We start from the raw sequence: 15,362 nt of genomic DNA on the forward strand, positions 1-15,362 counted from the left end.
CATATAAGATGTATTGTAGAAATGAAAGGTAATCTCATAGAGAAGTCTAAAAGTAGGAGAGAGAGAGAGAGAGAGAGAGAGAGAGAGAGAGAGAGAGAGAGAGAGAGAGAGAGAGAGAGAGAGAGAGAGAGAGAGAGAGAGAGAGAGAGAGAGAGAGAGAGAGAGAGAGAGAGAGAGAGAGAAAGAAAGAGAGAGAGAGAGAGAAAGAAAGAGAGAGAGAGCGCACAGAAGGTGGCATTTGATCTGAGGCTTGAAGGAAGTCAGAAGAGCAAGGAGGAAGAGGTGAAGAAGAAGAGCATTCAAGGCATGGGAGAGCCTCTGAAATTGGACAAAGTCAGGAGGGAGCATTGTGTGCAAAGAACAAGGCTAAAGACAGTGAATCCTGGAGTACTCAGGGAGGAGTAAAGCCTAAGAAGACTAGAAAGGAGGTCAAGTTGTAAAGGTCTTTAAGTGCCAGACAGAGAAACTAATATATAATGGTGGTAATACAAAACCACTGCAGTTTACTGTGTAATGGAATAATTTAGGCAGATTTGCCCTTTAGGAAAACTACCCTAAAAGGGGTCATGAAAAGTTGGATGTGACTGTGATTGAACAACAATAAAAGCAACAACAAAAAAGCTAGCACCTGTTATAAGTTTTGAGAGATTACATCCAGATAGGTCAATCGATCAACTTTTATTACGTGACTATTATGTGCAGAGTACTGTGGTGGGTTTTTGATAATATACAAAAATAAGGTAATATAGATTGCTGCCATCATAGAGTCAGTTAATAGCTTAATTATGGAAGGCTGCTAAGATCACTTCATAGACTATATCTTCCACTTTCTGAGAAACATGCTGATATAGTGTCTCTGTCCAGAGACACAGAGATCAGCAAGATGACTTCTAGGAGAATCTAGAGAAATAAAACTGGTACATGAATAGAACTGTCCAATCATTGTGTAGACACAAAATATAATTTGGTGAGTTGGACATATAAAAAGTGTCCTATGACACAAAGACAGAAGAGAAATCACATATAAAATAGAAGGTTCAATGGAGAAAAAAGTCAGTTTTGACTTTACTCTTCTCACTAGCTTTCTCTTATGGGCAGAGACACCTCCCCATAGACTGAGATTCCAGCAGCCTAGGGGATAATTCCTCAATTTTTCTAACAGTATTCATTCTGTACATTTGCCACATTTGGGGAAGGAGAATTTCTCAGCCTTTCTTGTTAGTCCTGGCATGGATAGAGGGAAGAGCAGTGACAATCTATCATGCAATAAGCATGGAACTTATGACTGGAGGATTTTGGTTGGTTGGCGTGTTGATTTCTTTTCCATCAGTGACTGAGAAACTGGAAGGATAGGGTAAGGGCTTTGTTGTTCTTTGTCAGACAATGACATATCTTTTCCTATTTGACATGACCGGGGTTTGTTAAACTTGAGCTTCTTAGTTCGTCCCTTTGTGGCTTGTTTCTTGTCCACAGTAAACCTCATACCCAGTATCCACAAGAGGATCCCAAGGAGAAGAAGCCCCTTCCACAGAAGAATCCACTTCCAGGGGTAGGAATACACATTCACAGATTCTACTGGAAAAGAAACAGAGAATTGGTCTCATGAAATATGATAGTTCAGCTTGATTGGAATAGTGGGTAGGAATTAATTTGGGCAACTTTCTCCCAAGAGGTTGTGCAGATTCCCAGAATGCTACACCATTCAGTAGAACTTTTAGGTGGAGATAGGGTCGGAGTATAGATGTCATTTGAGGGGAAGGGCTAGAGCTATGATAAAACTATGCTACCTTCTCTATACTACTTTTAATGGTGAAATGTGAGGTCTGTGGATGGGCCTAATTCAAAGTAGGTTGGAAATATTTCCATTGACATAAACGTTATCCCTTATTGCTCCTGAAGCCCCATCCCTCACTCTCTACTCCTAGAAAAAGTAAGGAAAGATTAGATTGCCTTCAAAAACTTTGCTAGGGGAAGAACCTAAGATATGGGGCAAGAGAATATCTCCCTTAGTTCCAATGAAAGGATAAGACTGAGCAATTGTGTTAAATTTCTATCTCCATAGTTTTTATGTAGTAAGAATTACCTATCTTTCCCATTTAACCTAAAACTTTGTCTTCCACTACTTCCCTCCTACTTCTGGGATCCATCACACCTACCTTCTAGGGTTTTGTTTGAAGCAAAGATGTCCCTCAGAGCACATATGTATTTCAGATTTATGGTGGTATTCCTCTGCTCCATAGGATTGCTGGCCAAGCATGTGATCAAGGAGTTAGATTGACTCATAGGTAAGGACAGACTCAGGGTTCTGGAGTCGGGAGATACTTCTGACAATTCTGATAGATTCAGCTGATTCAGGGGGTTCCAACTCTTCCAGGTCATTGTTATAGCTTTCCTCGATCCTGAGACTTGACAATCCATGGTGATGTTGCACCAGAGTGGTGTGAGACGTTGTGACTGGATACGGATCTGAGGGACAGGGAGGGGTTCTAGGGTCAAAGGAGAAGAAGAGAAATTAGGGCAAAGGAATGAAATATCAGAAGTCTTCACTCCTCCTGCTGCTTCATCTTTCACAGGATGTCTTGCTTCACAAAAGGAATCCTTTATAGGAATTCCTTTATAGCAAGCACAGATAGAAAAGAGATCCAGTTAAGAAAATTTGACCCCAGGGAAAAGAAACACCAATTGTAATTTTCAATAAAAATTGTAATTAATGATGTGAAAAAATACAAATAATTGAGGGAAATTAGTTGAATATGTGGGAGATTTCGTTATTAAACTGGCTTCTATACTTCTGAAGGAGCATGTGTGTAAAATTTTTGCTTACTCTCAATTTTGGTGTTCTGAAACAAATCCCTGGATAACCTATTCTAAAAGTACTGTCCCATTTTTCCAGAGGAGGAAATAAGGGCCAGGCAAGAGAAAAGGTTCATCCTATTGGTCACAGAGGTCTAGAAATCCTCTTTTAGATCCTGCTTTCTCTCTTTTGTTATTAAAGACTGAGTTAAAACATGGAATTAGGAACTGAGTGTGTATTTTTTGGTCATTGTTTTGGGGTTTAAAACATTAGAATTGGGGTAAATGGACATGGGGCAGGGAGGGATGTTTATAGATGAGTTATCTTGGAAATAGGAAGGATCCTGTGATTTGGAGGAAGTTGGGAGTTATGCTCCAAATTGAATCCTTCTTTACCCTTTCTGAACTCCCTTCCACAGACTGGTTTGGACAATGGACTTTAGAAGGATTACAGGAAAGATTACTTTAGAAGGCTCGGGGAATAGCTTGTTTCTATGAGTGAAGAGGATAACTGAGTCTGTTGGCTGTAATAAGCTCTCTCTCTTGAGAAGGGAAAGGGGGAGGTAGGGGAGAAGCAACAGCAGAAGCAGCAGAGGCAACAGAAGCAGATGAAAAAGAAGGAGAATAGGAGAATAAAAAGAGGAAGGGGGGAGAAGAAAAATTAATTATAGCAATATCAGTAGGGTAACACAGTTGGGAAATATCTTTCTGACTTTGAAGTTCAGGATTCTGTCCACTGTGCCACCTACCTACTTCAAACTAGACAAAACAACAACCACAAAGGAAAGCAAAACCCACCGTGTTTGTTTTTACTATCTGTGTGATCTTGGTCAAATTACTTAATTCTCTTAGCCCTCAGTTCCCTCTTTTGCAAAATGCGGAAGGGGTTGGTTTAGATAGCCTTTAAGAAACTTCTCAATAGAGCTATCTGAACACAGCCCAGGCTATCGTGGGGCAAATCAGGACATGCTCATGAGTTCTGTGATGAGGAATGACTCCTTGCCCGGGATACTATAGAAGAAATCCTTGAGTTTCAAGACTGAATTAGATGCCCATGAGGTCCCTTCCAACTCAGGGGTGCTATGATTCTATGCTTCTTGGCTATTGAAGTCATATTTACCATAGACAGAAAGGGCAAAAGACCAAACACTGAACATTCCAGAAATGAATATGATCCGAGCCTCATATAATCCACTGTCCTTGAGAGTCACATTCCTAATAATGAGGGAGGCATCCTTCATGGCATCCAGCCTCTTTTTGTATCTGTCCAAGGGGTTGTACCAAAGAAAAGAATGACTTCCAGGTCCAAGGGAGAGTAGCTGAAGCATCTCAGATTTAAATCTCCATTCAATCTCTTGGATTTTTGCCTCTAGGGAGATATTCAGTGGGAACAGGATATCTCCCCCAACAACCCCATCCACTTTATGGTAAGATTTGCTCCTGGCTTCATTCTTCAGAGCGCCTGTGTTGGAAGACAAAAGAGTTACACAGAAGGAACTAATTTATTCAACAGCCATTTGATAAAACTTTCATCATGTGTAAAGCAGCTCTTTGGCACTGGGGAACCTACAAAAATAAAGAAAACATGGCTCTTGGCTGCATGGAGCTAGAAATAATATTTAGCACTTATATAGAGCTTCAAGGTATATATTGTCTCATTTTATCCTCACAACAACCCTGGGAAGTAGTGTAAGTTTTAGCCCCATTTTTCAGCTGAGTCATAGAGAGGGGAAGTGACAACTAGTAAGCCTCTGAAACAGAGCTTTGACTCAATTAAGATTTCTTGACTTCAGTACTCTGTGAATTGTATCAGATGTTTGGAGGGCATAACACATAGACAAGTACACCATTTAAATTGCAGTATTGATGAGGTTAGTGGCAGTCAGAGAGTTTTAAAATCCCCTTTAAGTCAGTGCAGGTTCTTTGTGAAGGGAATTCAGGAACTCGAAATATTAATTGGCAAAAATGAAAGTTTATTGTTGGATAGGAAGCCAGTTTTGCTAAGAGACTGAATTCTTTAGTGGCAAAGTCCATTAGGGAAATAGAGGCTGAGAATACCTTCTCAGTGGGTAGGATCCTAACAAGCTTCTTTGATCCTTCTGCAAAGAGTGAGTTTGGAAATTGCCCTTTAAAAGGGATCTTGAGGTTCCAGATTTCAGGTTGAAAGGAAAGCTAAAGTTCCTAGACCTAGATGCTTATCAGTATCTGGTCCAGATCTCCAATTGGAATTTAAAGGGTCTGACATCCCCAAAAGATGACATGTCTGGGAAGATATGCTTTCTCAGGAAGGCCTGAGAGTCAAAAGGAACACAGTTTCAGAGTGATAATTTTAAAGGAACACAGTTTTACTCCCCCTTCAGGATCATAAAATTATAGTTAGAGCTGGAAGTGATGTAAATTGAGATTTTTTGGGGGAAGGTCCTGGGTTAGAAATCTCCAACCCCTCTGGGAGGGGTCCCACCTTCCTGTTCATAGGGGAAATTCCCAGATAGTAATCTCCTCCAATTCAATTGGAGATCTTGGCCAGGGGCATAATCACCACTCTCTATTGGATTGCAAATTAGTCTCTCAAATTGCTCTCTAGCTTGGGGCAACAAAAATCCAATATAACCAAAGGCTGTGTACCTAACCTTTGCAAAAGTCCTAATAAGATTTTGCCTGCTAACAAAATTGTTTTCTTTGTGTAATAAACCCATTTTCTTTTCCTTTTTTCTTTTTTTTTTTTTGTTTTTTTTTTTTTGCCACAAACCTCACCTCATTCATTGCCTGTGACTGGCCAGGGGATCTCTCAACCCTTATTTTTCATACCTCAAAAGAAGCAGATTTAGTGAATGCTTGCTCTAAACACTTTATTTTATAGGTCAGGAAACAGAACTGGAAAGAACAAGTGGCTTACTTCAAGTCACAGAGTAGTTAATAGAGTTGAGAATTGAATCCAGGTTCTAGAGCCCTCCTTTCTTTACATACCAGCTGCCTCTCAAAGCTTAAGATGTCAGTAATTGAATGACCTTATTGACATAGCCATTATATAGGTATATATAGGTACTCTGTTGATGGAGACCACACAGCCTTCCTTTCTCATCCTGGGAGATTCTTGTCCATTTGTTCTACTGTTTTTCAGTCTAGTATTCCTCTTAATAATCTTATTTGGTGTTTTCTTGGCAAAAATACTGAAATGGTTTGTCTTTTCCTTTTCCAGTCTATTTTACAGATGGAGGAACTGAGGCAAAAAGAGTCAGGGTCACACAGTATGCATCTGAGGTCAGATTTAAACTCAGGAAGACTCATTTTCCTGACTTTAGGACTGGTGCTCCATCCATTGAACCATTTAGTTTCCTCCTTCTTTACAATGTCCTTCCACAAATTCCCCAGAGAAGACTCACACAAAATACCCAAAGTTATTCTTATAGACCTTCTGTGGGTGCCTGTGCAGGCTTAGAATTAATTTTGACACATATCTGAGCCACTTCCCCCTGGCCCCATTCCTTCCCTTCCCCCTCCCCCCCCAGCCATTCAATTCCTTTTATTCTTTTTTATTTTGGTACCCAAGTCATAACTGTTGATATATGGGATGTCCTAAAAGTGTAGTTTTAAGCATTAATAGCTAAAACCTATACCACAATTCAGAACTCCATTGGATTCCTCAGTTCACAGGGCTCTTTAGCAATAACCAAGGGAATTGAGGAAGTTTGCTGAAGCATTGACTTCTAAAAAAAAAAAAAAGTTTGAAAAAACTTAGCTATCTTTGGAATCAAGAAATATACATGTCCTTCAGACATGTATAATGGCTATTTGAACAACCCATTTAATCCCTCTACACTGATATAATCATAGCTCTCATCAAATTTTAAAAATATAGGTGGTAATCTAAGAATTAGATGAGTTGTGTTTTCTTTGCTAATAAATACAACTAGAAAGCAGATTAAGGGTAGCTAGGTGGAACAGTGGATAGAATATGGGGCTTGAATTCAGGAAGATTCAGCTTCCCGAATTCAAAGCCAGCCTCAGATTAGCTGTGTGACTCTTACCACTATTTGCCTCAGTTTCTTCATCTGTAAAATGAATTTTGGGGAGAGTGTAAACTATGAATCTGTAAAACAATCACTCTGAAACTGTGTCCCCTTTGATCTGTAAAAGAAGGGAGATTTGGGGTCTCCTGGACTCTAAGAGTCTGGGAAGGGCCATATTTTCAGGCAGGACTTTTCTAAGATAAGCAGCATCATTCAATTGGAAATCTTGGGCAAATAACCCCCTCCCCCCCACCCCTTCCGCTGATCTTTCAGGTAGCTGGATCCTCATTCAGAAAACTCCAAATTTTGGAAAAAGCCTTCAAAATGGTTTCATTCAATTGGGAGATCTTGGTCAGTTCAGACTTCCCCTAGCCCCCAAGATTTGCTCATAAAATAGGTTTTGGTCAACACATTCTTAGCAAATCTCCTCATTAAGAGATTTGTCTGCTAAGAGAGAGCTTCTTAGTGAAACAAAACTTCTTTTTTTTTTTTTTTTTTTTTTTTGCCACTGAGATTTCAGGTTCATGGTGTTTCATGTTGGACCTGACCTGAGACCAGAGGGGATTCTCACATCAATTCTCACAACTCTCTGCACTGTCACTAATAGCATCAAACTGGAGAGAGAAAGGGCAAAAATTTCTAGTACCTTTGCCACAAAACCCCCAAAGAGGCAGACTGAACTAAAAAACAACAATGGAACCAGAGATGGACATCCTACAATAAGGAGATGCATGTTTGGGTTATACCTATGATTTCCTTGGTATAGGGAATTTCCAGTGTGCATTGTGTATCTTTAGAGAGTTGCTTGGGGCATTGAGAGAGTATGTGACTTACTCTGTATTATAACTGGTAAGCATCAGATTCAGCAATTGAATGAAGATCTGACTCCATGGCTGATTTGCTATGTACTCCCTCAAGCTGTCTCTCAGAAGCTGGAAGTTACATAGTATTTGAGGGTTGCAATGGACTTTTTGAATGTAGCCCTCACTTCCAAATTATCTTTTTCATCTCTTTGGTGACCCACAGGTCCAGGAAGTCTCTACCCAAAGAGGCAAACTTTGTGGCTAAGAAATAGAAACTGTCAAGCCTACCACTAGAAGTGAGACTACCCTATCATCTCAAATTTCAATTTTAGTTTTAAAACCAATTTTGCTTTTTTCAACATCATAATTTCCCCCACTATCCTTTCCTCTTCCTGTCCCAGAGGATTGTACCTTTTAACAATCAGTACTTTTAAAAGCAAAAAAAAAAAAAAAAAAGGAGAAAAAAATCAGTATAACTGATCAATACATTGAAAAATTCTGATAATATGTGAAACATACTTGTCATTTTACAAATGAGGAACTGAGGTAAATGGGGTTAAGTGATTTTCCCCAGGGTCATGTAGCTACTGTCTGAAGCCAGATTTGAACTCAGAAATATGGCCTTCCTGATTTTAGTCCTGGCATTCTATTTAATATGTCACTTAGTTGCTCTTTAACAGCAACAATAACAACAATAACTACCTCCACCCCTGCTTCCACTATCATAATTTGTTTTTAGCCTGTCTTCAATCCATGGTTATCTACTTTGCTCCTTCCACCTTTTTAGTAGGGTGTATTTCAAAAAGAGTTGCTATAAATATTTTCCTTTGTATGAGGATTTATCATGGAATCTCTAGGTCAAATACTTATGAGTATTTCAGTCATTTTGTTTGCATAATTCTAATTTTCTTTCCAAGATGTTTGTATTAATTTACAATTTCACCAACCATGCACTAATATGTCAATCTTTTCAGCTCCCTCCAACTTTGACTAGTTCCATTTTTGGTCATTTTTGTTTTTTTTCAATTTGCTGGGTGTGATGTGAAACCTCAGAGTTATTACATGTAGCTAGATGGCACAGTGGATATCTCCTTGGACTAGAAGTCAGGACATCCTGAGTTAAAATCTTGTCTATGCTTTGGATAAGTCACTTAACATCTGTCTTAAGTTTCCCCTTATGTAAAATGGGAACAATAACAACTCCTACCTCTCAGGGTTGTTGTAAGGATAAAATGAGATAAAATTTGTAAAATGTTTTCCAAATCTTAAGAAAAAGGAACAAATATTTATTAAATGGTTATTATGGATCAGCACTTTGGCATATATCTCTGCTCATGTCTTCCTGACTCCAACCCTACTACTTTTCCCACTCTACTCTTAAGTTGCCTTAAAATACTATCTTAATGCTAACTGTGATTATTATTAGTGACTTAGAGCATTCTTTCTTATGGTTGCTAATGATGTGGGTATGGTCCCTTTTAGATTCCTTTCTTTCTGACTCCCAACCCCTTAGTTGATGCATTATCAATTCAGGACCTTTTGATTCACAAATCCTGGTCCTTTTGAATTCCAATCGAAGATCCAGACCTGTCCCAGCCCCCATCCAGATCTGAGCATCTGTGGGCTACACCCACAGGCCCCTCTAGCTAAATCTCCCATTATAAAAGGGGCCACGCTGGGACTCCCTCTTTGCAGAGGTTCCAAACATGCTAGCCATGTCAGGACCCTCTGTCCACTGGATCCTCTGTCCGGTGCCCTTCTCTCTAAAGGAAAGGACCTATTTCCTTACTTCCAAACCCCATAATAAACCTCTTTTATCAATCTAACTTTTCGGTGGATAAATGCTTTTATTGGGGACTCACACTGCTACTAGACCTCATATAATGCCGTATCATTGCACTGAATCCAAAGGGGTTGTAGGGGAACTCCATTTGATTCCCTGTACCCCAAACCTGCCACTAGACCTCAACTAAACCCTAATTTCATTTAGGTACCCCATGTCTAGACCTCATCATTAATACTTTGCAATTTTTCTTTTAAGAACAGTTTATTCATATCCTCTGACCACTAATCTATTGGGAAATGGCTTTTGGAGATTATATATATATATATATATATATATATATATATATATATATATATATATATATAATGTATTTGTGGACACACACACACACGTAGGCATTTAGTTGATAAAGTGGCCAAAATACTTCCTTAGAGTCACATAGATCTGAGTTCAAATTGAGGTTCAGACACTTATTAGCTCTGTGACCCTAGCCAAGTCACCCCTTATTTACCTCAGTTTCTCATCTGTGAAATAGGGACACATTGGAGAAATAAATGCCAAACCATTCTGGTATCTTTGCTAAGAAAACACCATGCATGGGGTCATGTAGAGATGAAGAGTCTACAATGACTGAACAGCAACAACAAAATAAATGAATGAAAAAAATATATATATACACATATGTGTGTGTATATACATATAACACAACAAACTGTTAATTATTTATTGTGATCTCTTATTTATATACTTTGCTTACCAAAAGCTTATCAGAGAAATTTGATAAAAAGCTGTTTCCTTTCTTATGCTGAATTCATTAACCATGTTTTTGCAGATTTACAAATTTTTCTAAAGAAAGGTTGTTCCTCAGCTCTTTGAAATATCTCTGTGATTCACTCTTTCTATTGCATTTTCTGGTGGTTTCTGGTGTTTTTCTTTTAACTTTCTAATTAATTACCTCTTCCCTGAATTGTTTCATGCCCTTTCAGTTGGTCATTCCACCTCCACATTCAGCCCTCTTCAAATCATTGTGAAGCATTGTGAAGCAGAACATCTGCCCCCAAGGTCCAAAGATGGCTCTCCCACTTTCTATTTCTGTAACAATGGATGAATTCCTCAATTTCTATGAGTTTCATTTTCCTTGTCTATAACAAGTGGAAGTTATACTAAATGTTCTCTGAGGTCCAGGTCCCTTTTAGAATTTGAGGGTCTTTTAGGGTCTAGATTTGTGGTGCTATAATCTCACCTAAATACCTTAGGCTAATATTCCTTGTGGCTGAGATTCAGAGCTAGTGCCAAGGATAGGGCACCTCTCCCACCTTAGGCCTAGAGCCCATGAACATCTTGGGGAGCCCTGATAGACTTAGTGCCAATTGGGCTACCTACAGGTCTCTTCTTCACCCCTGGACACCTTCCTGACCTCAGTTTTATTACTAGTACTGATCCCTTGACTTTAAAAAAAAAAAATCTAACCTCTCTCTATCCCTGCCTGAAAGACTGTGGAATTATTCATTCATCCTCACTTCTCTGTACTTCTTGTCTTTCCCATAGAGTCTTGCAAAAAGTATAGGAGGTAGTTTATGTAGTGATGCAGTAGAAAGTAAAAGTATTTATTATAACTGACAGAGATTTGATTGGGACACACATGATCAATATCCATTTTCCAATAGCTAAGTGGTCAAAGAATGTGTGACTAGTTTTCAAAAAGGAAATGCAAGTTATCAATAAAGATATATTAGAATGCTCTAAAATTTCCAAAAAAGATAAAATTAATTCAACTCTTATGTTTCACTCACATCCATCAGAAAGTATTTCTAAATTTCCATTTTATAGATAAAGAAACAGTGATTTAAACATATTAATAAGTTTGCTTTGGGTTATATAATTATTAAGTTAGAGAAGGAATTTTCTCAGTGTTGCTTCATTGCTAAATATAGAATTAGCCTTCTTCCTTTTTTCCTTCCCCACCATATCTTTTTTCTCTTCATTTTTTTCATTCTGAATGTAAGAAATAAAACAAGTATTTCCATAACATAAACATAGAATAGAAAAAGAGATGATTGCATATGAAAATACAAATGTATTACTATTCCATATAACAAACTATTCAATGTAATAAAATTATCCCATTCTATATAATTCCACATAATAAAATTATCACATAACTTTTTTTTCACCTTTCCCTCTTCCCACCCTAGAGACTACCTTTAGACACAAATATTTGTAGCATATGTATACAAATATATTCCATATATACTTCTATTTATCATTCTATACATCATTTCTCTGGATGCAGATAATTTCTTCCTTCATGGATTCTTTGTATTTAATTTTTGTATTTGTAATAGTTTAAAGGACTTATTTACTCAAGATTGTTTTTAAAACAATATTGCTGCTATTGTATACAGTGTTCTCTTGGTTCTGTTCACTTTGATCTTCATTATTTTGTGCAAGTTTATCCTGAAAGATTATGCTCAGTTTTGCTGGGTAGTTGATTTCTCATAGCACAGTAATGTTTCATCACAACCATAGACCATAACTTGTTCAGTCATTCCTCAATTAATGGGAATTTCCACAATGTTCCATTTTTCTGTCACCACAAAGAAAGCTACTATAAATATTTTAGAACACACATATTTAAAAATTTTTATTTTTTCAAATTGCATATAAAGAGAATTTTCAATATTCACTTTTATAAGATTTTGATTTTCATTTCCTCTTCTTCTTTCCTGCCTTCCTCTTTTCCCAAGATGGCAAGCAATCTGATATAAGTTATACATGTACAATTGTATTAAACATTTTTCTACATTAGTCATGTTGTGAAAGAAGAATTAGAATAAAAGGGGGAAAAGTATGAGAAAGAAAAAAAAAACTGCAAAAAGTCAAAATAGGATATTTTAATCTACATTCAGACTCCACAGTTATTTCTTTCTTTGTGGATAGCATTTTCTATCATGGGTCTTTTGGAATTGTCTTTTATCATTGCATTGCAGAGTTGATTATCACATAATTACATAATGTTATCACGTGTACCATGTTCTCCTGTTGCTACTTCCTTCACTCAGCATCAGTCTCTGTAAGTTTTTCTGGGTTTTTCTGAAATCTGCCTGCTCCTCATTTCTTAGAGAAGAATATTCCATTATATTCACATACGACACTTGTTCAATCATTCTCCCATTGATAGACATGACCTCAATTTCTAATCCTTTGTCACTACAAAAAGAGAAGCTATAAATATTTTTGTACGTGTAAGTTCCTTTTTTATAATGTCTTTTATTAGGTCTTTATATACAGACCTAGCAGTAGTATTGCTGGATTAAAGAATATGCAAAATTTTATAACCCTTTGGATGAATTGCTCTCCAGAATAGTTGAATCATTTCACAATTCTACAATGTATTAGTGTGCCAATTTTTCCACATTTTCTTTAACATTTATCATTTTCTTTTTCTGTCACTCATAGTATCCACTCTGATAGGAGAGAGGTGATATCTCAGAATTGTTTTAATTTGTATTTCTTTAATCAATAGTGATTTCGAACATTTTTATGCAACTTTAGATAGCTTTAACTTCTTCATCTAAAAATTGCATATCCACTGACCATTTCTTAATTGAGGAATGACTTGTATTCTTTTAACTTTGACTCAGTTCTCTATATATTTAAAAAATGTAATCTTTGTCAGAAACAATGGCTGTGAAAATTGTTTCCCAGCTTTCTGTTTCCCTTCTAATCTTGATTGCTTTGCCTTTGTTTGTTCAATGCCTTTTTAATTTAATGTAGTCAAAATTATCCATTTTGCATTTCATAATGTCCTCTATCTCTTGTTTGGTCATAAATTCTTCCCTTCTTCATAGATATGACAAATAGATTCTTTTTTGCTCTCAATTTGTTTGTGGTATCACCCTTTATGTCTAAATCATTTGCCCATCTTGATCTTATCTTGGTATAGAGTGTGAGTTCATGTCCAGTTTCTGCCATGTTGTTTTCTAATTTTCCCAAAAATTTTTGTCAAAGAGTGAATTCTTATTTCAGCAGATGGAGTCTTTGGGTTTATCAAACTATAGTCATTTACTACAAATGTCTTGTGAATGTAACTGTTCTACTGATCCACAATTCTATTTCTTAGTCAGTACCAAATAGTTTTTATGATTGCCAGTTTATAATGTATTTTTAGATTTACTACAGCTAGTCCCCTTCCTTTGCATTTTTCCATTAATTCCCTCGATATTCTTGATCTTTTGTTCTTCCAGATAAATTTTGCTATTATTTTTCTAACTCTATGAAATAATTTTATGTTACTTTGATTAGCATGGCATCAAATAAGGAAATTAATTCTATAATTCTAATTTATTTTTAATGGAGATTTTTTTCTTCAGTCAGTTATTGTGCTTCCTCTTCCATGATGTTGCCTCTTTCCCCCCACAATTCTTTGTTTTCACTGTGGCCATTGTAGCTTTCTATGTTCAGGGCTTTGTTTGTTTGTTTGTTTTTTTGCTCATTTTAAAAATCAATTTTCAGAGCTCTGCTCTTAGATAGCAGGAAGCATTGTTTTAAAATTCTTATGTTGGGGGCTGGGACCTAGTCACTTATTTGCAGTGCTGGAACTTTAGGTGCTTGCAGCTTGCCCACTGCAGGGCAGGGGTGGGAGGTTTCCAGGCTAGTTGTGCCTTTTGTGTTAGGTGTTTAGGGCTGGCAATTTGCCTTCTGAACTAGGGCTGAAGTCTTCACAGCTAGCATGCTATGTCACTGATATGCTGAGCCAGATCTGCTTATCTGTGTTATGCCTAAGAACCTCCTTCTTTGTCTGGACACAGTTTGCACTGGACTGCACTCCTTTTTTACCCATGAGACATACCTTTTCTAAAGTCCTTCTAAGTTATTTTAAACTAGAAATTTATTTCACTCCATCTTTTTGTGGGCTCTGTCTCTACCGAAAATTTTTTTTCTTTTCTTTTCTTTTTTTTTTTTTATTTAACAGCCTTTTATTTGCAGGTTATATGTATGGGTAACTTTACAGCATTTACAATTGCCAAACCTCTTGTTCCAATTTTTCTCCTCTTTCCCCCCACCCCCTCCCCCAGATGGCAGGATGACCAGTAGATGTTAAATATATTAAAATATAAATTAGATACACAATAAGTATACATGACCAAACCGTTATTTTGCTGTACAAAAAGAATCGGACTCTGAAATATTGTACAATTAGCCTGTGAAGGAAATCCAAAATGCAGGTGGGCAAAAATATAGGGATTGGGAATTCAATGTAATGGTTTTTAGTCATCTCCCAGAGTTCTTTCGCTGGGCGTAACTAGTTCAGTTCATTACTGCTCCGTTGGAAATGATTTGGTTCATCTCATTGCTGAGGATGGCCAAGTCCATCAGAATTGATCATCATATAGTATTGTTGTTGAAGTATATAATGATCTCTTGGCCCTGCTCGTTTCACTCAGCATCAGTTTGTATAAGTCTCTCCAGGCCTTTCTGAAATCATCCTGTTGGTCATTTCTTATAGAACAATAATATTCCATAATATTCATATACCACAATTTATTCAGCCACTCTCCAACTGATGGGCATCTACTCAGTTTCCAGTTTCTAGCCACTACAAAGAGGGCTGCTACAAACATTTGTGCACATACAGGTCCCTTTCCCTTCTTTAGTATCTCTTTGGGATATAAGCCCAGTAGTAACACTGCTGGATCAAAGGGTATACACAGTTTGATAACTTTTTGAGCATAGTTCCAAATCGCTCTCCAGAATGGCTGGATGTATTCACAATTCCACCAACAATGTATTAGTGTCCCTGTTTTCCCACATCCCCTCCAGCATTCCACATTATCTTTCCCTGTCATTCTAGCCAATCTGACAGGTGTGTAGTGGTATCTCAGAGTTGTCTTAATTTGCATTTCTCTGATTAATAATGACTTGGAGCATCTTTTCATATGGCTAGAAATAGTTTCAATTTCTTCATCT

General features: G+C 37.3%; 1 protein-coding gene across 1 annotated transcript in view; it reads right to left on the minus strand.

Moving 5' to 3' along the window:
- Positions 1 to 224: 224 nt before the first annotated feature.
- LOC105750602 (T-lymphocyte surface antigen Ly-9-like) overlaps positions 225 to 15,362 on the minus strand; it is a 30,475-nt gene continuing 15,337 nt past the window's right edge. Inside the window, exons 2-4 of the mRNA XM_012550213.3 lie at positions 3,914 to 4,255; positions 2,157 to 2,486; positions 225 to 1,572 (exon numbers count right to left, since the gene is read on the minus strand). Coding sequence (XP_012405667.1) covers positions 1,280 to 1,572; positions 2,157 to 2,486; positions 3,914 to 4,255 — 965 coding nt within the window. The 3' untranslated portion in view covers positions 225 to 1,279. The remainder of the gene's footprint in view (positions 1,573 to 2,156; positions 2,487 to 3,913; positions 4,256 to 15,362) is intronic.

Source organism: Sarcophilus harrisii, chromosome 4 (assembly GCF_902635505.1).
Source record: "Sarcophilus harrisii chromosome 4, mSarHar1.11, whole genome shotgun sequence".
Classification (NCBI taxonomy): Eukaryota; Metazoa; Chordata; class Mammalia; order Dasyuromorphia; family Dasyuridae; genus Sarcophilus; species Sarcophilus harrisii.